This window comes from Myotis myotis, unplaced genomic scaffold (genome assembly GCF_014108235.1).
Source record: "Myotis myotis isolate mMyoMyo1 unplaced genomic scaffold, mMyoMyo1.p scaffold_m19_p_32, whole genome shotgun sequence".
In the NCBI taxonomy this organism is placed as follows: domain Eukaryota; kingdom Metazoa; phylum Chordata; class Mammalia; order Chiroptera; family Vespertilionidae; genus Myotis; species Myotis myotis.
In genome coordinates this window covers 2,409,362-2,435,405 of record NW_023416338.1, presented here as the reverse complement: position 1 = coordinate 2,435,405, position 26,044 = coordinate 2,409,362, and the positions used below count along the sequence as shown (strand labels likewise).

Below are 26,044 nucleotides of genomic sequence, written 5' to 3'. Positions count from 1 at the left end.
ATTGGATACAATATCAGAAACCCCTCCTCTGCCCGTTTTATCCTGTGAGCCATGCAGTGATGGGAAAGGGACAGGAAGAGGACAGCACTGGTGGGATCCCACAGAGGCCCAGGTTTTAAGGCTCTGGAAGACTTCTGTCTCTAAGATAGACTAGGACCTAAACTTGGCTGCACTCCTGAGGCTACAAAACCATCTTCCGATGCCTGAAGAATGATGGAGATGTGTTAAGGGGACACAGGAGCCATCCCGAAAGGGCTGTACTGACCCATTTTGGGATAGTTTGGGCATCAAGATAAACTAATAGTTACGGATTATAACCCGGAGTTCATATTGACACAGGTAACTGAATAAAGGGGTGAAGGGAAGTCCTTCCTTACAGTAGAAAGTCCCCTAGTAAATGCACAAACAATGATGGAATGAGAACATCACTATCGGGTGATGAGAGCAACAGCAGCTGGACCTCAGCCCCTTCCATCCCTCAGCGGGGCACCCGATGCAGGGACCAACCCGCACAACTGTACATGGGCCCCGCCCATCAGAGAGGCGTGACAGTGCCAGGAGCAGAGTGAGCATTACCTCTGGTTTCTCGAGGAGGAGGGGACACTCCTCACACCTATCTGTGATCCAGGGAAACAGAGGAGCAGCACCCTTGGAGGTGAGCTGACTTCCCAGGTCCCACCGCCAGGGCATTTCAAGCCAGACCAGGGCCCAGACTCAGCCTCCTGCCCAGGCCTACTTGCTTGGGCTGCGAATGTTGCTCCCCAGTTCATGTACAGAGAAGGCAAGGCTGCCGTGTGTCCACACGCGTATATGCACACCCGAGGCTGGCGATTACCTTGGCCGGTGCTGACACAGGACGGAGGAGTGAGGGCCGGGAGCGCTTTTTGCTGTGTTCCAGGCTCTTCTCGTGCTCACTCTTCTGGACACTGTTCATTTCGCAGGGCCCATTTCCTGTGAACTAAGGACACAAACACAGGAGGTGGTTAGCGTTGGGGGGACACTGCCGGGCCCATCAGTGCTGGTTCTCTACTTGTCTGCATGCCTGGAACAGCCTTCAGCTAGGACCCTGGCTCCAGAGAGCACTGTCTGCCATGGGCCAGGGGCTCTGTCCATATGTGGGGTGACCCCAACTCTCGAGATGCTCACATTTACTGGGGAGAGACCCGTGTACCCAGATCATGACAGTGTGACAAACACCATGAGGCTGGGAGAAGGCTCACAGAAGGCCACGATGGAGGCTGGGTCCTGACCGGCGAGAGCAGCCATAGGGTGAAACACTGGGGCTGGGCCTGGGTGTGTGGGGCTCACCCAGTGGACCACCGATAACGAGGGTCTGGTGTTCAAGTGCATCCAGAAGGGAAAGCACTTCAGACGAGGCGACTGGCACGCACAGAGCCCCAGCAGCAAGAGGAAGCAGCCGACAGCCTCCAGGTCACTGGGCGGGGTGGGGCGGGGTGGGGTTGGGGGTGGGTGAGCCAAGTCTGTATTCTTTCCTATGAATGAGCAATGTCAGCACTCAGTACTCGCAGGCTCTACACCAGCCATCAATGAACAGGTTAGGGCTGTTTCTCCCAAGTGGGGTATCTATTGGGTGTTAGCAACATTTACAAAAAACGCCTCTGGGAGAACTTGCATCTATGTGAATTGCCGGAAAGCTGGAGTGGGTGGAGTGGGACAGACTGCAGCTTTTGGAGGCACTCCGAAGTCACCCACCACATTGTCATTCCCACCCCACCATGGGACCTGGACGGGGAGACACCACATAAAGGACGCGCTATAGGCCCACAGCGTGGGCTGGGTGAGCACGTCATGCTGCACCCAAAGAAAACAGCAGCATCTACCAGGTAACAGTGAGCTCTGCATCTGTGTGTCTCTGCCTGAGACCGGTGTACATGATACACTGTTACATAAAACAGAAAAGAAAAAAAAATCTAAGCAGAATAAACAGGATGCCATTAAAAAAAAAAAAAAAAAAGGATAGCCCTAGCCAGTGTTTTCAGTGGTTAGAGTGCCGGCCTGAGCACCAAAGGGTCACGGGTTCAACTCTAGAGGTCAAGGACACGTACCTCATACTTCGGTTATGGGTTCGCTCCCCAGCCCTGGTCAGGGTGCGTGAGGGAGGCATCAGTCAATGTCTCTCACATGGATGTTTTCCCCTGCCCTCCCTCCCTCTCCCATTCTCTCCCTCCCTATCTGTTACTCTTTCTCTGAAAAGCAATGGGAAAAATATCCTCAAGGTGAGGATTAATAAAAAAGGATAAACACCTGTTTGCACATGCAGTGGGAATTTCTAGAGGGACTCAATGTAAGACACTGTGGGTGCTGACCTCTGAGGACAGTGACTGGGGAACTGAGGAGAGAAAGGGAAATTTACTTTTCATACTTGATACTCTTACTGATACTTGATTTTTTTCATGAGCACCTACTATTTTATAATAATTATAATGACAGTAATAAAATCTTATCGTTAACTACAGGCCACATTTGTCCCTTAGGGGAAAAACTTCTTTGGAGAATAGTCATCTAAAGAGTCAGTTACTCTTAAGAATATTAAGTGGAAAATTCTCCCTCATCTCCTTTGTGGCTGTAAGAATAGGTGAAAACACCAATTCCTAAAGGAGACCGGCAGTGGCACTATGACATGCACTGAGTGGACGGAGATTGGGGGCCAATGGGGAAACCCAGTGCTTGCCCAGCCGAAGGGCAACATTAGCTAACATTAGTTAACAGTTGCAACTTATGAACACTTGAGCTACATGGACCCAAAGCCCATTTGGCTGGGGGTTGGCATATTCACCATGCTTCTTCGCCTGTTTCTGTAAATGAAGTTTTATTAGCACACAGGCACACCCACTTGACATACAGTCCAAGGCTGCTTTCCTGATAGAGCGCCAGCCTGCACACCAAAGGGCAGCAGAACTGAGTCTTTGCAACACAGGATGCCTGGCCTGCAAAGCCCAAGATACCTGGCCCTTCACACGAAAACATTAGCCAGCTCTGACCTAGGCTAAACAGTCAGGTTTAATTAGCACAACATCAAATTTCATCTTGGTTTCTTTTTCCCGAAATTTTTAATAGAAGTCCAAATATTAATACAAAGAACCATAATATAAAGTTCACTTTATGTAACAAATTGTACATGGGTGTTTTTAATAATTTAAACATTGATTCAATCTTCCTAAATAGAGAGAACCAAGATGGCGGCATAGGTTAACGCCGGAGTTTGCTGCTTTGAACAACTACTTCAAAAGTGAAACTAAAAGACGGAAGGGACATCACCCAGAACCACAGGAACGCTGGCTGAGTGGAAGTCCTACAACTAGGAGGAAAGAGAAACGCATACGGACACTCAGAGGAGGCGCAGTGCTGAAGTCAAGTTCTGAGGTGCGTAGTGCGCGGTTGGCGTTTTCAATCGGGAGGGAGTCACAGACTCTGAACTCCAGATACCGGCGAGTCTTTAGTGACCCAGACTCAAACCGGAGAAGCCGGACTGTCTGGCTTCAGTCAGAGCGAGTGCAGCTTTCTCTGCGAGCTTTGCAGCGGGTGCTGGGACTCAGAGAGGCAGAGCCCCTGGGGACAGGACTGAGAGCCGCCATAACTGCTCTCTCCGGCCCACCCTGTTGATCCTGTGCGACCCGCCCCGCCCAAGCCCTGCACACAGGCATTTGCCGGATAGCCTCAGGCAAAGGCTAGATTAGCACCTCCCTAGAGGACAGAAGTTCTCTCACTGCTGACACAGCTGATTCTCATAGCCACTTGGCCTGGAGGTCAAACCCTCCCTGGAATTAGCTACAACAATCAAGATTTAATTATAAGACTGCGAACAAAGACCACTAGGGGGTGCACCAAGGAAGCATAACAAAATGCGGAGACAAAGAAACAGGACAAAATTGTCAATGGAAGATATAGAGTTCAGAACCACACTTTTAAGGTCTCTCAAGAACTGTTTAGAAGCCGCCGATAAACTTAATGAGATCTACAAGAAAACTAATGAGACCCTCGATCTTATATTGGGGAACCAACTAGAAATTAAGCATACACGGACTGAAATAACGAATATTATACAGACTCCCGACAGCAGACCAGAGGAGCGCAAGAATCAAGTCAATGATTTGAAATGCGAGGAAGCAAAAAACACCCAACCGGAAAAGCAAAATGAAAAAAGAATCCAAAAATGCGAGGATAGTGTAAGGAGCCTCTGGGACAGCTTCAAGCGTACCAACATCAGAATTATAGGGGTGCCAGAAGATGAGAGAGAGCAAGATATTGAAAACCTATTCGAAGAAATAATGACAGAAAACTTCCCCCACCTGGTGAAAGAAATGGACTTACAGGTCCAAGAAGCATGGAGAACCCCAAACAAAAGGAATCCAAAGAGGACCACACCAAGACACATCATAATTAAAATGCCAAGAGCAAAAGATAAAGAGAGAATCTTAAAAACAGCAAGAGAAAGAAACTCAGTTACCTACAAGGGAATACCCATACGACTGTCAGCTGATTTCTCAACAGAAACTTTGCAGGCCAGAAGGGAGTGGCAAGAAATATTCAAAGTGATGAATACCAAGAACCTACAACCAAGATTACTTTATCCAGCAAAGCTATCATTCAGAATTGAAGGTCAGATAAAGAGCTTCACAGATAAGGAAAAGCTAAAGGAGTTCATCACCACCAAACCAGGATTATATGAAATGCTGAAAGGTATCCTTTAAGAAGAGGAAGAGGAAGAAAAAGGTAAAGATACAAATTATGAACAACAAATATGCATCTATCAACAAGTGAATCTAAGAATCAAGTGAATAAATAATCTGATGAACAGAATGAACTGTTGATTATAATAGAATCAGGGACATAGAAAGGGAATGGACTGACTATTCTTGGGGGGGAAAGGGGTGTGGGAGATGCGGGAAGAGACTGGACAAAAATCGTGCACCTATGGATGAGGACAGTGGGTGGGGAGTGAGGATGGAGGGTGGGGTGGGAACTGGGAGGAGGGGAGTTATGGGGGGGGAAAAGAGGAACAAATGTAATAATCTGAACAATAAAGATGTAATTAAAAAAAAAAATCTTCCTAAATATATAAGGTAGCTCTAATCACCTACTATACTCTAAAAAACTGAATTGATAACAAATGCCATTTTAAAAAAATGGATGGGCAGGGGAAATGCTTTTTTTAGGACGGGCTTTATCTATGCCTAATTTTGTAAATTTCCAGTCATGTTCACCAGGGGGTGCTGCAACCACATCCATGAGAGGACAAGAGGTTCCACTCACTGGCCATCCACCAGTGCTTGAAGCATCATCATCATCAAGATGAAATTTCTAAGAGATCAACTAAAGGACTTGTATGCATGCATAGAAGCATAACCAGTGGACATAAGACATTGGGGGGTAGGGGAGGCTAGGGGACTGTCTAGGGCGGGGGGATAAAATGGACACATATGTAATACCCTTTGTAATACTTTAAGCAATAAAAAAAAAAAAAAAAGATGAAATTTCATGAGAACTAAGACCACCCTTGACCCAAAATTGCTAAGAGTTGGAACAAACAGTGTAGACAGACAATTTTATCAATTACCTACTGTCTGCTGTTGTGCAATGCCCCCCATAACCCCAATGGAAAGCATTCTCCACCCGCTATCCTGACTGCCAGGGTGGTTCAGGAGCAAAGACCCAGGCTCACTCTGGCCAGGCACTTCCCTAAGGAATTTTCCAACTGGCCCAGGAAGAGAGGGTCACTTCCTAGAGGCTCCCAAAGTGACCTGCCAGGCTCCCACAGCAAGAAGGTGACAAGGTGAGACTAGAACCAAGGTGTGCAATCATGAGCCCTTGTTGCTCCAGGCACTGCACCCACTATCTCTGGTTAAGGCAGGGCTGCTCTCTCGAGCCTCCCTGGGGTGTGGAGAAGGACGCATCGCTAGCCCCTTCACTTCCGCCAGAGTAGCGAAAGTGGGCTGGGACTCAGCCAGACCTTCCTTCCCAGGAAGGTGGGCTGTCCCTGGACCACTCAGCGCTGCCGGCTGGCTCTGGGAAGGCCAGTCAGGGCATTACTGTGTGCCTATCTCCCTGTGAAGATAGAATTCAAGGAAAAAGCTGCCAAGGCTGAGATGCAAGCCCCAGATCCAAGAGGATGAGACCCAAGGGGTCTACAAAGCATATAAGGGGGCAAGACGGAGCTTCAGAGTATGACAGGATGCAGCTTGAACTACCAGGGATGCAGAAGGAAGAGGAGGGACTTTTGCCAAGAAGAGAAAGATGGAGCACTGAGCACATGCCGGGCCTTGCAGAAGGCACTTGAAGAACAACAGTTTGCCGAAACTGGTTTGGCTCAGTGGATAGAGCGTCGGCCTGCAGACTGAAAGGTCCTGGGTTCGATTCTGGTCAAGGGCATGTACCTGGATTGCGGGCACATCCCCAGTAAGAGGTGTGCAGGAGGTGGCTGATCGATGTTTCTCTCTCATCGATGTTTCTAAGTCTCTATCTCTCTCCCTTCCTCTCTGCAAAAAATCAATAAAATATATTAAAAAAAAATTTAAAAAAAGAAAAAAGAAAAACAACAGTTTGTCGCGTCCCCATCTGAGCAGGAGGCAGGAAGGAAACAAGGCCCAGGAGGCACTGGCCAAGCCCACCTACAGCGCCCAAGGAGGCTAAGCAAGTGCCATGGTCCAGGCTGTGTTCACTGGGCACCAAGCAGGTTGAAAGGATGGGCTACAGCTCCAGCACTTAATATCAGCCCCACTGATAGGCACAGAGCTCCTCCAACTTGGAGTCAGGAAGTGTCTGCTGGTGGCATCCTTGCTTAGGGATATCACTAAGTGTCCTGGAGACAGTGACACGGGCGGGGGGAGGGGGTCGGCACGTGCAACGAGCCCCAGCCCAGGTACTGGAAGTCTGCCTGACTAGACAAAGCGTCTTCAAGGCATCCAAACCCAGACTCCTGCCCCTGATCTCCTCCCTTTGAGACCGCCCTCACAGCATCTCCATTCAGATAAAGAAACCACGCGAGGTGGTGATCAAGTGTGAAGTGTGTGTGTGTGTGCGCGCGCGCGCGCATTTCTGTGCTCACTCTCCAAGTCGTCATCAGGACAGAGAGGAAAAATGAAAAGAGGAAGGGGAAGTCAACAAACTAGGAAGAGAAGGGAACTTCCTCAATCCAGTAAAGGGCGTTTATGAAAAATACACAGCTCACGGCACACTCAATGGTGAAAAACTTAAATCTTTTGCTCTAAGATCATGAACAAGACAAAGATGTTTGCTCCCACCACAGTACTGGAGGTTCTACCAGGGCAATTAGGGCAAAAAAAGAAAAAAAGAAAAGGGGATTAAAATTGAAAAGGAAGAAGGGAAACTATATTAGCAGGTGACATGATCTGATACACACAAAATCCTAGCAAATGCACAGAAACAAAGCGAATAAATGAATTCAGAAAAAACTACAGGTTACAAAATCAACACACAAGAAAGCAGTAGTGTTTCTATATGCTAGCAATGAACGATCAAAAATGCAATTAAGAAAATTTCCTGTCCATTAGCATCAAAAAATAGTAATACTTAGGAATAAGTTTAATCAGGGCAGTGTAAGACATGTACATTGAAAACTATAAAACATTGCTGAAAGAAATTAAAGAAGATTTAAACAGATGGAAAGATGCTCATGTTCATGGATTGGAAGGCTTACTATTGTTAAGATGGCTATACTTCCCAAAACAGTTGAAAGATTCATTGCAATCCTTATCAAGATCCCAATGGCCTTTTTCATAGAAATGGAAAAGCTGATCTTCAAATTACAAGGGGCCCTGAATAGCCAAAACATTCTTAGAAAAGAACAAAAACTGGAGGACTCACACTCTGGCTTTCAAACTTATTACAAAACTACAGTAAACAGGACAGTGTGGTGCGGGCATAAGGGAAGACATGGAGATTAATGAATTAGAATAGAGAGTCCATAAATAAACTCATACAACCATGGCCAACTGGTTTTCAACAAGGGTGCCAAGCCCATTCAATGGGAACAAAAGAATAGTTTTTTCAACAAATGGTGCTGGGGTGACTGGATCTCCACATGCAAAAGAATGAAGTTGGGCCCTTACCTCACACTCTATATAAATACTAGCTCAAAAGGGATCCATGACCTAAATACAAGAGCTAAAACTATTAAAAGAAAACACATGGAGAAGCCTTCCTGAATTCAGAAGAGTTGGCAATAGATTCTTAGATTTGACACTAAAAGCATGAGCAACAAAAGAAGAAATGGGTAACTGGACTTGATCAAACTTTAAACTTATGTGCATTAAAGGACACTAAAAAAAAAAAGGACAACCTGCAGAATGAAGGAAAATATCTAATAAGGATCTAGTGTTCAGAATACACAAAGAACTCTTACAACTCAACAACAAAGAGACAAACTAAAACATGGGCAAAGAAATGTGAATGCACATTTCTCCAAAGAAGATGCACAAATGGCCAACAAGTGCATGAAAAAAAAAAGTTCAATATCATTAGCCAGCACGGAAATATAAATCAAAACCACGATGAGATGCACTTCACATCAACCATGAAGGCTATAATTAAAAAGACAAACAAAAAAAACAGGAGCCCGGCTGTGCTGCTCAGTGGTTGAGCGTCGATCTATGAACCAGGAGGTCACGGCTTGATTCCTGGTCAAGGCACATGCCCAGGTTGCAGGCTCGATCCCCAGTGTAGGGCATGCAGAAGGCAGCTGATCAACGATTCTCTCTCATTGATGTTTTTATCTCTCTCTTCCTCTGCCTTCCTCTCTGAAATCAATAAAAATCTATTTTTTAAAAAAATCAATGGAAAAATATTTTCGGGTGAGGATTAACAACAATAAAAGCAAGCACCTTATATTCATGAAAAAGAGGAAATGGAAAGGGCAGTCCAGCAAAACTCGGGCCACAACAGGGATAGACAGACTAACAATGCAGTCTGTATCTTCATAGTCGCTGTCCCCCGTCCCTCCTCTGCTCTGCCTCCTGTCATTGCTAAGACTCAGCCCTCTGCCCCCCGCCCCCGCACCTGCCCACAGAGCCCTGGTTACAAGGCAGGTGGCTCTGCGGTCCTTGTCACAGGACTGAAGGTCAGGAGAATACAAGGTCCCCTCCCCTGGTCTTTACCTACCAAAGCAGCCCTTGCCATCTGGCACTGTCCACTGAGAAGCCCTCTTCAGGATCTACTCCCACTTGACATGGAGGTGGAACCTGTGATGGGAGCCTCCCTGGGAGTCTGTATCCTGGGGGAAGCCAGTATGTCCGGGGGTTGGACAAGCCTGGCCTGGCTCTGTGGGCTGCACTGAAGCACGCGGCCCTGGCTGAGAAGGTGCCCCCGGGCTGGGTGGGTGCTCTGTACTCACCAGGGACCGCTTAGCTTCGGGCAGGAACTGTCCAAACTCTGAGAGCAGGTCCTCCTGGCCCCGGAAGAGGTTGGCCACCTCGGTGAACACCTCCTCTTCAGACATGCCTCGGAAGGGCCGGCCCTTTGTGCTCAGCTGCTCCTTCTGCCAATTGTTGGGGGGAAAAAATGAGTCGTTAGCCAAGGAACCAGGTACTTAGGCTGTGACATTCAGGCAAACCACTGTGGAGGAGACAGAAGGACAGCTACTGGGAGAGAGGGGCCCACCTTGGGGTGCCCCGTATCGGGCCCCCTTGCTTGGAGAACAGTCCTATGTGCTTGTGTCTGAACCCAGTTCACAGCACAGCCTGAGCCCTGGCCTTGGATGGTGCCTGTGCTAGGAGAGTGGGGGATGTGGACAGGGACACAGCCGTGGAAGGACATGGTCCCCGCCCCCCCAAGGGCAAGGGAGCATGTTTTGCTGGGCAGGGAAGTGTGGAATTGGTGCTGGGCCTTCAAGGGAAGAGAGTAGAGAGAAGGGAAGGCACTTCAAGGCCAACAAAACGGTTCACGAGTCACCAACACTTGAAGAAAGATGGTCTGACTCAGAGCTCAAAGTAATAATATAAAGACCGGCAGGGACCTGGGTTGGGAGGGCAGGAAGCTGAGAGCAAAACTCAAGTTGGATATTAAAAATAAGTTCCTGTCAACTTTACACCTGAGGATATGACCAAGTAAGAGGTGTTGAGGCCGAGGCCCTCCCAGAGCGAAGGACATTCCCATCAGTATGCCTACTCCACAGCTACAAAGGGGAATGGGCCCACGTCTCCCTTCCTCCCGGCCTGCTGCACTGAGGGAAGCTGGTTTTCAATCCTGACCCATAGCACCTGTTTAAGACGGGGAAAAATAACTGCCTCACCCCCCCGCCCCCCCCGCCCCAAAGCCACCAGGACACGTGAAAGACAAAGGGGAGATGGGCGAAGACCATTCAGTTCAGAGAATTAAGTCACCTCTATACACATGAAACCATGATCACACTGGGTGATGTTTAAAGAAAAACGTCAAACAGTGCCACTTCGCTCATCAGATCGACAAAGATGAGGAGGACTGGTTTTTCCAAGGACGTGGGAACCATAAGGCGGAGAGGAAGGCTGGCACAGGGAAACGTGGAGCTATCTATGACCACGTTACGGGCACACACCCTGACTTAGGGACGCACGTTCTGGGAATGTCCCCAGAGATGGTCAGTTCTGTTTTAACATTTGTTTTGAAAACATATCTGTTTGAGCTTGACACATGTCCTAAGGAATCATCTGAGCGCAGTGAGGATTTTACGATTGTTTATGAGGCACCAACCCCCAGTGGTTCTGGTTGGAGGACACCAAGCTGTACCTTCACCGTTGAGTCTTCTCTGAATGAGTCTGTGCCCCATCAATATGACCTTAGATAAATAAATCTAACTTCTCTGCCTCTCCATTACCATCAACAGAACAGATACCTCCCAGTCTCCTCTCTATAATGGTTCTTCCAGCCCCTACGCTGTAATGACCCCATGGAATCTGTGAAGGACCCATAAGCTCCTATGATCCCAAACATCACTGCCCCCACCCCCAGATGTGGGAGAAGCCCTGGGCAAGAGCAGAACATTGCACCGAGCTGACCTGAGTAGTGTGGGAATCTACCTGCCCCCCTTCAACATCTGTTAGGAGCGACCGGCCATCCCCGTCGGGAGTTACAATGTCCGTGCCATTCAGGAAACCTCCTCCCAGCATCTCACGGTGACCCACACTACAGGCTGCAATCTTCCCACACCCACGAGTGAACCACAAGGCTTTCCAAGGTCAAGTGCTGTGGTATTTATGTCATTCTCAGCCATTTAATGTTTACAATGGTGCCACCATTTTTAGTAGGTGCCTTTTTTTAACGTGTCGCTAACAGTTTCCCAGTGTCGTGCCCTGACCCTGTTTTCCCAAAAGCCCTGTGGCGGGTGCGATTTCCAGAGCAAGGTCACTTCTAGGAATGTCAAGCGTCACATGGGGGCAGGACTGGCTGTGCTCACCCCGTACACACGGGACAGCTGTATGCAGGTGGATGATGGGACCAGCTCTCCACAGCTGACCCAAGGCAAGCACTGTGAGTCAATGGCCTAGTGAAAGCTGCATTTAATCCAGGGGTCAGCACCACCAGTGTTACAGCCATTTTACAGATTAGAACCTGAGGTTCAGGGGCGTGAGGGAAAGGGTTCTGAGGGCGCAGGTGGCAGAGCTAAGATCTGAACCAAGACCTAACAGAGATCAAACCCAGGAACACACGGCCAAATTTACCAGAGCTGCTTGCGTTGGGCCTCACAGTGTCTTTTAAAAATCCAAGCCAATGTTCTAAAACCAAGATAACTCACACAAAAATTCAGCTCCTAGCTCCTCTTGAAGGAACGGACAGCCTCGGGTCTGGGTCATCAGGAGGCTTGTTTGAAATGCAGATGCTGGGCCAGATGTGAGGAGTCATAACTCTGGGATGAGTTCCAGGCACCAACCCCCAGTGGTTCTGATTGGAGGACACCAAGCTGTACCTTCACCATTGAGTCTTCTCTGAATGAGTCTGTGCCCCATCAATATGACCTTAGATAAATAAATCTAACTTCTCTGCCTCTCCATTACCATCAACAGAACAGACACCTCCCAGTCTCCTCTCTATAATGGTTCTTCCACCCCTACGCTGTAATGACCCCATGGAATCTGTGAAGGACCCATAAGCTCCTATGATCCCAAACATCACAGCCCCCCACCCCCAGATCGAATGCTCACAGCTACCACTGCAATAGCTCATCTGTGAGAAGCAAGTTCTTCCTGCTGTACAAGCACTACATACTAGACATGAGCCAGATGGGGCCATGCACACCACCAGCACCACTAGCAAAAGTTTGGCCAAAGTTTGTTGTGTCAAAACAGCTCCACTGGGTTTTCAGGGAGCAAACGTTATCTGACCATACACACTTACGCTAAAGAGAATCTTACTTCTTTATTTCACTTATCAAGGTTGTGCAGAAGACTTCATTTTTTAAAGTGGGTTCTGCTGCTTAGAAGAATAAAAGGTGTCAGAAACTCCATGTCTGGAAGAGGATGACGTCCAAGCCCTTGCATGACACAGATGTCCCTCACCACGGCCTGCCTGTGCTTCCTGTTAAGTCTCCTTCTGACCCCTGGGCCTTTGCGTGGGCTGTTCCCAACACGGAGAGCCCATCCTTTCTCTGTACCTGTCTACCTGATGGTTCTGGCCCATTTGTCAAGATTCAACCTGAGCATCTTCTCCCTGACCCTTACACGGTTGGCAACCACTAACCCTGACATACTTCTTTGCATTTCCCTTTTTTTCCCACCCTCATCATCTCAAGTTTCTCCCACTTCTAGACTGAACTCCTAAGCAGCAGCAGCCATTCACCTCTGCGGCCTCAGTGCCTGCACAGCTGTACTCAGCAAAAATAAAAGAAGCTGTGTGGTCTAAACAATGATGAAGTCGTCTTAGAACAAGAGCATCCCCTTAGGTTCTTTTTTAATCCTTCTATGTATGTTTCCTTGGGTACAGAGCTGCCTCAAGGAGTATATTAAAACCATAATAAAAAAAACCCAAAACACAAACAAACCCATAACCAAACCAAACTCCAATAGGTATTTGTACATCCATGTTCAAAGCAGCCAAAATGTAGAAGCAACTCAAATGTCCATCCAAAGATGAAAGGATAAACAAAATCTGTTCCATCAACACAATGGAATATTATTCGGCCTTATGATCCCACTAGGTGAGGTCCCTAGAGGAGTCAAAAAATTCATGGAGACAGAAAGAATGGTGGGTGCCAGTGGCTGGAAAAGGGGATGGGAAGTTAGTGTTTAATGGGGACAGAGTTTCAGTTTTACAAGATGAATAGAGCTTTGGAGCAGGGCAGTGGCGATGGCTGCACAACAATGTGAATGTACTTAATGCCACTGAACTGGACACTTAAACATGGTTAAAATGCTAAGTTTTACATTATCTGTATTTTACCACGGTAAAAAAAATTAATGCAAAAACAAGAGCTTATCAGATTTTTACAGGATTCCATGAATTCAGACAAGAAAATGCACCTGACATTTTATTACACCGGGAAGAGCTGCAGAGAAGTGTGGCCTGAGTGAGGCCTCTTACCTGGTAAGTATGCAGTATCTCCAGGAATGACCTGTAGATCTCAGGGTGGTCCAGAAAGCGGGTCTTAATCTTGTTCACATAGCTGATGGCGTTGTTGAACTCCACCGAATCCGACTCCAAGGGCACCTGGGGTTTGTCCTCCTTGTACAGCAGCTGTTGTTTGAAGTTCTCAGCACAGTCGCTGTGGTTGTGCGAATTCTCCTGACAACAATATGACAGTAAGTGACTGCCGGCCCGACACCAGGAACAGATTGTGACAAACGCCAGACCGAACGCCACTATCTGTATGAGAAAAGGCAAAACCTCGCACAAAGCCAAGTATTTCAATTAGATGCAGAAAAAAGGTGCTGTCTGCGGGCCCAGGGGGAGGAATGCAGATGGGGGAGCCCACAGAACAAGCAGATGGCTCCTCCTGGGCCTTCTGTGGGCCTGTGCTCTCCTGGGCAAGTCTTATGAACTCGCCTCCGCCTGATCCTTTCCAACTGATTCAGAGAACACGAAGGTTTCAGAAACACTCTACACTTTAAAAAATTAGCATTTGCAAGAAATGTATAAAATGTGGATTGCTTAATCCTTTTCAGAGTGGATTTTTGGCCTCTTTATAAAATAAATCTTCCTACACTTTTTGTCAGCCCATTTCAGTGAGATTGTTTTCAGTTGTAAAAGCACCTGCTCTTAGCAGGTATAAAACTGGGACCCTGCCGATAAGGGGGGCCCACTGTCCAGGCTACATGGGATTGCGGGACTTTTGGTATTAAGCCCAGGGCAAGTCACTTGAGAGGAGAGATGGGCCCTGACCAGTCATCAATCATGCCTTTCATTTGTGTGTTCCCATCAATACAAATAAAAAAACCGACATACACGTCTCTCTCCTGTGCACTCAGAATCCTAGTTCTTAGTGGGACAGGACCCACGCCCAAGGTGGTATTTATGTTTCTAAACTGGAATTTGGGAGTGGTTCTGATGACAGCCTCCCTCTGCCACTGACAGCAGCTGGGCCGTCAGGAGTGACCCTCGGCATCCTGCAGGTCCCCAGCAGGCAGGGGCTGTTCCTCAGGCAGTCTTCTGGAACCATCCTGTGCCCAACTAAAGTGCCTGTCTCCCAGCACTCTGAGCCCCTTTCTTGCTGTTTTTCTCTTACTGTAGCATATTGTACTTATTTTGTTGTCTGCCCACCCTGACCAGATGGCAAACATCATGCAGACAGAGACTCTACTTTGTTCACAACTATATCCCCAGTGCCTGGAACAGAGCTTGGGACAGAGCAGGCGTCCTCCACTGCTGGGGAATGACCAGATGCACAGGTGAAGGAACAAACTGAGTCTACTGTTCCCATTGCCCAGGCGCCCAGCACCCCACCTGCACCAACCCCTGACCAAAAGGCCTGGAGCGGGATGGGGACTGCTGGGCACACTGCCCATCAGCTGGGTGGGTGTACTAATCTGCTGGAGATGCCATAACAAAATACCGCAGACTGGACGGACCCCTTCAATAACAGGAACCTATTCCTCACAGGTCTGGAGGCTGCAAGTCTGGAGGTTGGTGTCTCCTGAGGCCTCTTAGCTTGTAGACGGCCGCCTTCTCACGGTGTCCTCACATGGCTGTCTCTCTGTGTGCACCCAACCCTGGGCCTCTCTGTGTCCAAATTTCCTCAGGACACCAGTCAGACTGGATTAGGTGTCATTATCACTGTAAGGACCCTATCTCCAAACACAGTCACATTCTAGCACACAGGGTGAGGCCTTCAGTGAGGGAATTTGGGAAGGGGACACAATTCAGCTCCTAACAGTGGGTGCAGAGGCAACTCTAGAAAGTCTGAGCTGAGGAGGGCAGACACACAACAGATCCAGAGCAGTCACAATTCTAAACACCACTTCTCCTGGGCAGGGGAATTCATTCTAAGACACTCTGGGGGTGCTCCTGATTACCGCCCAGTGGAAGATGGAAGGAGCAGGGAGAGGGAGCAGCCTTGGGTCGGGGTTTGCTTTACAGAAGGCTGTGCTCTCACCCAAAGCTCCCCATGACTCCACTCCGAGGGGGCATTTTCAAGCACCACATTCCCCGTTCACCCCCCCTGGAGTGAGCCACTGTGACAAGACAGAGTACTATCCCTAGAGACGAGGGCTCCAAAAAATGGGCCAGACAGTAATGGTACAGTGGCTAGAGCAAACAGTCTGGCATTTCTTTAGTAAGTTAAACATAATTACCATGTGACCCAGCAATTCTGCTCCCAGGTATCACCCCAAAAGAACTGAAAACAGGTGTCAAAATCACCAATAGTGGAAACAACCCAAGTGTCCGTCAGCTGAATGAACAAAATGTGGTCCATCCATATGGTGGAATATTATTTGGCCATGAAAAGGAATGAAGCTCTGGTTCATAGACACTCTAGTACAACATGGATGAACCTTGAAAACGCCATGCTGAGGCCAGAGACAAAAGATCAAATAGTGTATGATTCCATTTTCATGAAATATCCAGAACAGGCAAATCCATGGGGAGAGGAGTGGATTAGTGGCTGCCAGGGGAGAATTAGGAGGTATAGTATCTTTTTGGAGTGATAGAAATGTTCAGGAATTGGTGGTAGTTGTACGATATTGTGAATATATTAAGAAACCACTGGACACTTTTAAATGGTTATAATGATGAATTTTGTTTTGTAACTATTACAATTAAAAATATTTTTTAAATGTAACGTTCAGAAAATGCAGAAACCACTGGCCATACAAAAACAAGCTGGCTTTGGCTCAAGGACCGTAGTTTGCCAATTCTTGGTCTGAACCTTCTGGAACAATCCAGTCTTTTCTCTTCTCTGCCAGCTGGGGTTGGCCTGGTCTAGGCAGTTAGAATGCCTCGTAGACACTGATGAGCCTTCCTGAGCTCCCCACCAACTCCCCACATTCCTGTCTCTCTAGCCCACCCTCTAGCCTTCATGTCCCAAACCCACTGGGTTTCTGGACATTTCTCAAGCACACCCACTCATTCCTACCTCAGGCCTTTACCCCCACCACCAGGGAGACTCCCATCCCTACCCAGACACAGGCACGGCTCCTGCTGCCCCCTCAAGCCCTGCCCCGCCACCGTTCGCCTGCAGTGCTGAACTCCCTCAGACGTCCCATCTGTCCATCTGTATCGCAGCAAGCACCTCAAGAACTAGAACTTCCAATAAACCTCGGGGCCTCACCCAGAGGAGTGTCTGTACTCACTCTGTGAGTGACTTAGCACAGAGAGGATCTGCCAGGAAGTGTCTGAACTTCCTGAAAGTGGAAAGCAGGCCTCCCTTTGAATGCAATGGGGCCACTTTCTTACAAGCGGCACCTAAAGGTTTATCTTTTTGTCTCTGTCCTAGCTGGCCTTCATCCCAGCCAAGCATAAAAGTCAGCTCTGAGATGACAGGATCTGCCCTCAAGGGGACCCACTGACATCATTTCTCCCCCGACAACATGTGCTGAAAGGAGGCCACGGTCATGACCACGACAGACGAGGGTCATGCCTGACCAGGAGGACTCCCAGTTTTCCAGGGAAGGCAAATCAACAAGAAACAGTGGCTTTTTAATTTTTTTCCTGCCTTTGCTACTCTGAAATATACAAAAAGGTGTGGTGTGAGAATGACTTGGAAGTGACAGTGGAGGGACTCTCTGCAGAGGTGAGGTGACAAATGAGGCCCTGATGACCAGATCCAAAATGGTGCCGACTCAGCAGGCTGTGGTCCCAGCAAGGGGACGTTCTTCCCACCCGGTCCCTGGCCCTCCTTTGGCCATGCTTCCCTCATCATGGCACATGCCCGTCAGTCCTCCTCTACAGACTAGTGTTCTCAGCTGGGGTGGTGCTGCCCCTCGGAACACTTGGCAATGTCCGGAGACGGTTTTAAGCTGTCATACCGGAGGAGGGAGTGCTGCTGGCATCCGGTGGGTGGAGAAGAGATGCTGTTCAGAGCCTTACAGTGCACAGAACGTCTCCAAGAGAAAGAATGATCCAGCCCCAAAGGCAATGGTGTCAAGGCTGAGAAACCCCACACAAAGGGCTCCCCAAAGGCTGGAGCACCCTTATTTTTCTTCCTCAGCACCTCAGAGCTATTCTCTCCTCGTCTGTAGTTGACAGGATTCATGAAAAATGAAAAGAATAAAGCTGTACTTCAAAACAGCAAGACTATAAAAACCAATTTCTAAAAAGTCACCAGGGCACTGGTGTATAGGGAGCACTGTAAAGATCTCCAGCTATTCTAGCTTCTCAAAGGACTCCAGGGAGCCAGGAAGCCATGTCATTTGTGCCTGGCATTGAGGACTACCAACAAAGGAGGCTAACAGCCCTGCTGGTCCTCAGTGTTGACTGAAGCTGTGTGGGCTGCTATGTTCCAGAGGCACCTCTCCAGCTGAGGAGCAGGCCCTGGATGTGGCTTCTTCCCCCTGAAACCAGACTCTAAAGCCCTTTAAGTGGCTGTTAACTAAATTCTCTCCTGCCTTTCTTCAAGTTAATGAACCTTCCTCTCCTGAGGGAGCCAGGGGGAGACAAGACTGATCTGGGCTGTTTTCTCTACAAGAGCCCTCCCTGGAGTGTGGAACAGCAGGGCCCCGCGGCGATTTGGGCAGGGCCACCGCTGGGCAGTTCACGTGGAGATCCAGCCCCAGAGCAGAGGGACTCCCCCAGGCAGGGACTGAGAAAGGCCGTGTCTGCAGAGTGAGCACGATTCAGAACGTCCATCCTGCTCTTTCTCAGCAAATGATGGTAATGACACCCTGAGTTTATAGGGCACTTCAGACTCACAAAGTGCTCTGTGCACACTACTGCCAGTGAGCTTGGTTTCCTCCCCCAGCTGTGACTATTTCAAAGGTCAATCCTGCCAAGGCTGTTCCTGTCTGGAGGCATAAGTCCCACATCTGGATCCTGCGGCTCCATTTGAAAATGTGAAATGGAAGCTCTTTGGGATTCAGCGGCCACAGGCTTCCAAGTCCTTTATAAAACTGAGATGTGCTCCTCAGCTTTAATACGACAACACACTGAAGGTGGAACTTATGTAGGCCTCTCACTGTTCTCCTTTCAAATCAGACTCCCTCCTTTAATAGGACACCCCTTCATCAGAGGAGAAACCTGCAAAATGCGTTCCTACAGTAGATTTTTACCTTCCCCATTAGAACCCCCGGGACAGCGATGGAGGAGGTTGTAAGAGCAGGTTCACTTAGACCAGTATACTCATCAGGGGCAATTTTACTCTCAGGAGACACTTGGCAATGTCTCATGACATTTCTGACCGTCCCCACTGGGTGAGGACCTAGTGGGTAGAGTCAGGGACACTACTAAACATCCCTCACTGCTCTGGGCACCCCCACCTCCGCCACCTGCAGCTAAACATTATACCTTATGTGGCAACAGGGCTGAGGTGGGGAAAACAATAATGACTTTACAAAAGTAAGGCTCAAACAGGCTTTTGGATTCCAGATAAAGGAGACAGCAAGCTATCCCCGAGAGAAGAGACCAAAGCCACAAGCCTGAGCTGAGCCAATGACTCTGCTGGTAATTATAAAAATGGCCATTAACACCCACATCCCAACTGCTTCTTTTTGTGGGTGGCACCCAGGGTGATCAGAGTGACCACATGCCCAAGGACAAGCATGACCTGCCTGATGCCCTCACAGGGAAGGCCTCAGGGCAAGAGTTCGGACATGAGGATGCGGTTATTATGACAGTATAAGAGAATGCCTCCCAGACATTCACAAGCACAGCCCCTCCAAACAGATCAATCTGGGAAGCAGAGGCTGCCTGTATAGGTGTTTCGATCTATTTTGATTTGTGCTAGGATTAGCATGTCCAGAAAAAGACTGATGGTCACTGGTTTTCCGGCAATACAACACACAAGATGTACTGTCCGACCTGAGTCCCGGAGAACCAGTGAAGGCTGTGTTAAGGCCAAGATCACTCAACCCACTGCAGCAGCGTACCTGGCTGGACAGAGGCGACTGTATGTTTAACTTGCCATTCTTGGGAATGTCGATTCTGTACCCAAGGGGAAGGAAAGCGTTGAATCCAACAATGAGGTCAGGGTGTTCGTGGAAGAGCTGTGAGACTCGGCGGATGACTCCCGGAGTATCGATGCTGGAATAAAGATCATGAGTGGGCAAAGGCGTCTCGGGAAACAAAAGTAAAATCTATTCTAGACTCCCATGACAGTGCCATGTAACCAGCTTCTCGCTGACCACAAAGCACCCAAAAATGTGACTGGGGTGAATCTGCTGACGGTGATCTACTTCCAGAGCAGCCAGGCCTGGGCTCCCCGTGCCCCTGGAGAGAACCACAGAACAGTCCCACAGCACAGCTCCCCAAAACACTCCAAGCGCCTGTAACTCAGTGCTAAGAATGGCAGGAGAGTGACTGTGAGTCCTGGACTTCAAGCCCCCTAAATGATGAGATAAATTCCCTTATTTTAAATGAATTGGGGATCAACTATGACATAGCAGCTGATCCCAGCAACTGATTACAATGCATAAATACCAATGGCCCTACACATATGGGAATCGCTTAAGTATTTGAGGGGCGGGATGGGGTCTCCCCCCGTGGCTGCAGCTAGGGTCAAGGCCTTGGTGGAAGAAACCAGGCCCTGCATGTGTCCTCAGAGGGAGAAGCAGCATGGCAGGTATGTGATCATCGAGAACCTAAGACTCCGAGGACCCAAGTTCTAGTCCTGACACTGTCCCCGAACCTCCGTGGGCCTCCTGTCACACAAGGGGATGGCTGTGAGGTCCCCCACGGACCTCTAACCCTCCAGATTCTGTGCCTACAAACACGTAATGTGTTTGAAATGCCTTCCGAAATGCCAGGTCCCCTACTGAGCATTTTATGTGCATAAGTTCCTTGAAGGCCTGGGACTGGGGTGATGTGACTGAGACAACTCCCCTTGGGGACAAGATTTAAGGGGGAGAGGGTGCCCAAACAGTCAGTAATCAAGACAAGTAACATTTGAATGCAGTGCTTTAGAATTATTTTTTTTAAAGTCCTGGATGAACAAAATTCATTTTTTAAAAAAATCAACCTTCTGCAGAAAGGCTCTTGGCTGGTCGGACTCGCCTCTCTCTCCTCACCCCCATACCTGCCCTCCTTCCAGGAACCCCCATAGCAGCTCCACAAAGGAAGACTCTACTCTCTCGTTTGTTTTTTGTTTTTTGGTTTTTTTTGCAGAAACTGAGGCTTCCAGAGGTTCGGCAACCTGTGCAAGGTCACGCAGCTGGGGCAGGGCCACTGGCTCAGCCAGCCGACGGCGCCCCCCGGGGCGGGGAGGGGCCCGCAGGTACCTTTGGCTTTTGAACTCCTTCATGATTTCCAGGAAGCCGTTGTACGTGGCAGGGTCGCTGCCGAAGCGGATCTTCACCTGGTCCAGGTAGGTGAGGGCGTCCTCCACCTGCGAGGAAGGGGAAGGGGTGGGGGAGGATCCCCATGGGCCCGGGTCGGTGCAGGGAACTGGGGACGCAAGTCTCTGGCGGGGAGGGGGACGGGCCGGCCTCCGAGGGGGCCCAGGGGAGGGGTCAGGGGTCTGGGGTCCCGGGCCGCGCGGAGGAGGGGCCGAGGTGGGGCCGGGCGGGGCCCAGGTTGGGGGCGCGGGGCCGGCCGACGGGGTTCCCGAGGGAGCGCTAGGGCGCCACTCACGTGCACCGGCAGCTTCTCGTGGCCCGCGGAGCCCGAGCGACCCCAGCGGGCGCCACTCAGCCCCCGGCCCCCGGGGCCGCCGCCGCCGCCAGCGTGCGCCATGTTGGAAGTCAGAGCCGCGGTCCGCCCCGCCCCCGCCCGCGGCAGGACGCGCATGCGCAGCCCCGCCCCGCGCCGCCCTGGGGGGCGGGGCCTGGGTGCCAGGGTGGGCGGGGCCTCGCTGTGTCAGCTCTTAGCCCTGAAACCTAAGTGCTAAGCAGCCCTGCCACCTGTTTTTGCCCGGCTTCACAAGCAGGTTCAGAATGATTTTTACATCTTGTAAAAGTTGGAAAAAGTCCAGAAGAGAAGACTGTTTCGTGACACGTGAAAACCCTGAAATTCATATCGCAATGTCTGTGGTTTGATTGGAACACATGCGCGCCCCCTCTTGGCCCATCATCTCTGGCTGCTTTTGTGCCGCAGCAGTAGGATGAGTGGGTGAGACAGATCCTGAGGTTTGCGGAACCTGATATGTTTACTAAAAAAATGTTGGTGGACCCCTGCTTTCTAGGGTTGCTGTAACACTGTGACACGGCAGCCTAACACAGGGCCCTAGGCGGTGAATTTTTGCTAAGTGGCTTTTGCCATAGTTCCTCTCCTCCTATCTTCATTTCCCTAGTCTTAACTCCATCACTTCCCCACTGGGCCAGTTCAGGAGCCACTTAACCAGTTTTCCCAGTCCTGGTGCTATCAAGAACTGGGATAATTTTACAGCTGCTTCCAAACTTTCAAAGTCTTCCTATTGTGTGTGTGTGTTGAATTCTAAGCGTTTGCACCCAGCATTGAAGGCCATCAGAACCTGGCCCTTACAAACCATTTCCTGAAGAATTTTTCATCCACACTCCATGTGTGCAGAACCTCCTGCTAATGCCTGCCTGCTTCCTGGCCCCATGCATTGGTACATACCATCTCCCTTGCCAGAAGCTGTGTTCGATCTCTTCATTACCCAGAGAACACCTATGCATCCTTCAAAATACCATCGAACTGACCCCTTCTCTGCCCTCCCATAGTCCCTTATAGACATCATCTTTTCATGCTTCATCATAAATTCCTGACACAGAGCCCCCTCCGTGAGCATTTATCAAATGAATGAGCATACAATCAAGGACCAAATGACATCTGTTTTTATACGTGAAGAGGTGTGGGAAAGCTGAGAATACATTGGTAATGAGTGTAGGTGTCAGGAATAGAAAAGTGAACAAAACTGACAAGGCTTTTGCCCTCCTCGAACTTTTAATCTTTCAAGGATAGGAATCAAATAAACACACACACACGTAAAATTTCAACTATAACAGATACTTTAAAGAGAAGGTACAAATATAACTTACTATATTCCAGTTACTGTGGCTGTGTAACAAGCCACCCCATTTCTTTTTTTAAAATATTTTTGTTGATTTCAGGGAGGAAAGGAGAGGAAGAGAGAGAAGCATAAATGATGATAGGGACTCATTGATTGGCTGCCTCCTGCACACCCCCTACTGGGGATCGAGCCCACAACCGGGCATGTGCCTTGACTGGAATCAAACCTGGGACCCTTCAGTCCTAATGCTCTATGCACTGAGCCAAACCGGCTAGGGCAAGCCACCCCATTTCTTGAAGAGTTAGAGATGTAGAATTACAACATTTATTTTGTTCTCCAATAATTGCAATTTGGGCAGGTTTGGTGTCAGGTGGGTAGCTGGAAGGCTGGAGCTGGAATCCTCTGAAGGTTTACTCACTCACCTGTCAGTTGCTGCTAGCTGTCCTCTGGGGCTGCTGCAAGGAGCACCTGCATGTGGCCTCTCCATGCAGCGAGCTCCCCCACATGGCAGCTGGGTTCCCAGCACAATCGTACTGAGGAGAGGAGCGACTGAGCCAGGTGGAAGCCGTATACAGTATCTCCTTTTCTGATCTAGTCTTTCCAGTCACACGGGAGCATTTCCATTGCAGTCTCTCCATAGTGGCTATGACAAAGTCCCTCCCAAATGCAAGTTAAGGACAAACAGATTCTAGAAGCCGGGGAGTGGCCAGGGTCTGGAACAGCATGGGGGACAGGAAATCTTGCCGTTTGGGGAAAATATCCCTGCCACCGCAGGGACTTAACCCAGGCTAGAAAGGGATGAAGAAGGCTTCCCAGAGGAAGTGGCATGCTAGCTGAGTCCTGAAGATGTAGGCGTTCACCATGAAGGTCAGGGGGAACAGCTGTGCAAAGCCCTGAGGTGGGAAGAAGTGCGGCACATTTGAACTAAAAAAGGAAAAAGACCGATGTTTTGGGACTGCAAGGTAAGTGTGGAGAGGCCAGAGGGGGGCAGACCACGTAACCTGATGGGGTGAGTTAAGAATTTTGGTCTTGGCATGTCACACTGGTAGAAATTGTGCGTGGATTTTATGCAGAGAGGTGTTTGAGCAGCGTTGAATTTGGAAGCAAAGGACTCTGGCTGCTCTGCTGGGAAGTGATTGGAGGGGATTCGAGGGTGAATGCAAAGAGGCTGTTTCATCCTTTAGCCAGGGGTGGGGAACAGCAGGCCTGAGGGCCCTATAAGGCCCGTGAAATCATTTGGTCTGGCCCAGCCAAGGCATGAGGGGTAAATTAATTAAATGTTTGACCACATATAGCAGGCCGATTTTTAAGTTGATGATTTTGTCTGGCCTGAGAATGATGTTAAAAATATCCAAATGTGCCCTGGCTGGCTTGGCTCAGTGGCTAGAGCGTCAGCCTGCAGACTGAAGGGTCCCAGGTTCGATTCAGGCCAAGGGCGCATGCCTGGGTTGTGGACTCGATCCCCAGTAGCGGGTGTGCAGGAGGCAGCCGATCAATGATTCTCTCTCATCATTGATGTTTCTATCTCTCTCTCCTTCGCTCTTCCTCTCTGAAAACAATAAAGAAATACATTTAAAAAAAATATCCAAATGCCCCTGGGCAGAAAAAAAGGTTCCCCACCCCTGCCTCAGGCAAAGGACGATGGTGGCTTAGACCAGAATGGGAGCAGTGAAGGTGGAGAGGAGGGGGTGGAAGGGAGCGCTATGTAGAAGGTAAAACACAGAGGATATGGTGCTGGGTGGAAGTCGGGCTGAGGGCGAAGGAAGCAGCCCATGGCTCCCAGCCCAGAAAGGAATTCCTCACGGTTTCAGCACATTCCTGTAGGAATAGCAGCTAAGGTGGACTGGGCCACCAGATGCCCCGATAGTCCTTTTCACACCAATGCCACCTGGCAATCTATTACCAAGTCACTGTCCTGGAGAACCAACGGCGTGTGTAAGCTTCTGACGTGCTGGCAGAGTCCTCACACAATACTCCCTGCCTCCAAGGATTGCGATCCTATTCAAATTTTAAGGATCTCTTTTCGTTTTCCATTCTTTTCATAGCTCGCATATGGTCAGAGGAAGCTCTCACTCATTTGGAGAATAGGCTGTCACAGGCCAATTCCACCTTAGGGGTGTGTGTGTGTGTGTGTGTGTGTGTGTGTGTGTGTGTGTGTGTTGGTGCACGCATACATCCTTCAGAACTCAGCTAGAATGCCACCTCCTCCAAGAAGCCTTCCTCAACCCCCACTAGATTAGGTTAAGTGCCCTGGGTAGCAGGAGGTATTTTCCCATAATGATCACAACAATATTTCCTGCCCCCCATGCTATTCCTGAACCTGCATGTGTATGTGCATGTGTCAACATGTGGACGATGGTACACATACATCTTGTCATTCTTATTTTTAGAAAGCATAACAAGTTTCCAAACTAAATATTTTTCTTTACCATTTTCATCTACACAGATTAAGTTGAAAACCTTAGAGTTGACAGTTTAGATCAGGGGTCCTCAAACTACGGCCCGCGGGCCACATGCAAATACAAATATTGTATTTGTTCCCGTTTTGTTTTTTTTACTTCAAAATAAGATATGTGCAGTGTGCATAGGAATTTGTTCATAGTTGTTTTTTTAAACTATAGTCCTGCCCTCCAACAGTCTGAGGGACAGTGAACTGGCCCCCTGTTTAAAAAGTTTGAGGACCCCTGGTTTAGATAGACCAGCTTTGGAACACAAATTTAACATTAAGGTAAGATTCTTAAGTAGGTCTTTTCTTAGACAGTATTTTGGCGAGGTTAAGAAGACAAGATCAACCCTAGCTGGTTTGGCTCAGTGAATAGAGCGTCAGCCTGGGAACTAAAGGGTCCGGGTTTGATTCTGGTCAAAGGCACATGCCCAGGTTGCAGGCTCAAACCCCAGTGTGAGGTGTGCAGGAGGCAGCCGATCAATGATTCTCTCTTATCATTGATGTTTCTATCTCTCTCTCCCTCTCCCTTCCTCTCTGAAATCAATAAAAATATATATTTTTTTAAAAAGACAAGATCAAAAGGTCCTGTGTTAATCTAAGTCTTCCCAGGTGGCAGACTTTATGACCCAAATCTCTCAAGTCCAGAATCACGTGTTGTGGCAGAATTCCAAGATGGACACCGGGATTGTCAGCCCTGCTGTGCGCACCCTGGTACCTGTGAATCCCCCATCCTGGAGGGTGAGTGGAACTGGGAGGACAATGCATGCCACTCCTGAGATTAGGCTGTGCCACCATGGCAAAGGCGAAGGGATTTTGCAGGTGTATTTACAGTCTCAAATGAGTTGATGGGGAGTTCATCAGAAGGGAGATTATGTTGGGTGGGCCCGACCTAATCAGGGGCACCCTTTAAAAGACAGTCTAGAGCAGCCGTGGGCAAACTACGGCCCGCGGGCCGGATCCGGCCCGTTTGAAATGAATAAAACTGAAAAAAAAAAAAAAAAAAAAAAAGACCGTACCCTTTTATGTAATGATGTTTACTTTGAATTTATATTAGTTCACACAAACACTCCATCCATGCTTTTGTTCCGGCCCTCCGG

At 48.9% G+C, this 26,044-nt stretch overlaps 1 protein-coding gene across 6 annotated transcripts in view; it reads right to left on the bottom strand.

Annotated features, from left to right (window-relative positions):
• Window positions 1–21,294, bottom strand: part of SIN3B (SIN3 transcription regulator family member B) — a 40,678-nt gene extending 19,384 nt beyond the window's left edge. For 4 of the 6 annotated variants that reach the window (XM_036302579.1, XM_036302580.1, XM_036302582.1 and 1 more), the window contains exons 1-6: window positions 21,163–21,294; window positions 20,811–20,917; window positions 19,464–19,617; window positions 13,528–13,728; window positions 9,371–9,514; window positions 836–958 (exon numbers count right to left, since the gene is read on the bottom strand). In XM_036302579.1, the coding sequence (XP_036158472.1) occupies window positions 836–958; window positions 9,371–9,514; window positions 13,528–13,728; window positions 19,464–19,617; window positions 20,811–20,917; window positions 21,163–21,264 (831 nt within the window). In that variant the 5' untranslated portion in view covers window positions 21,265–21,294. Of the gene's footprint in view, window positions 1–835; window positions 959–1,308; window positions 1,436–9,370; window positions 9,515–11,746; window positions 11,884–13,527; window positions 13,729–19,463; window positions 19,618–20,810; window positions 20,918–21,162 lie in introns of those variants that run through there. The other 2 variants (XM_036302583.1, XM_036302585.1) reach the window with 2 other exon arrangements.
• Window positions 21,295–26,044: the final 4,750 nt, after the last annotated feature.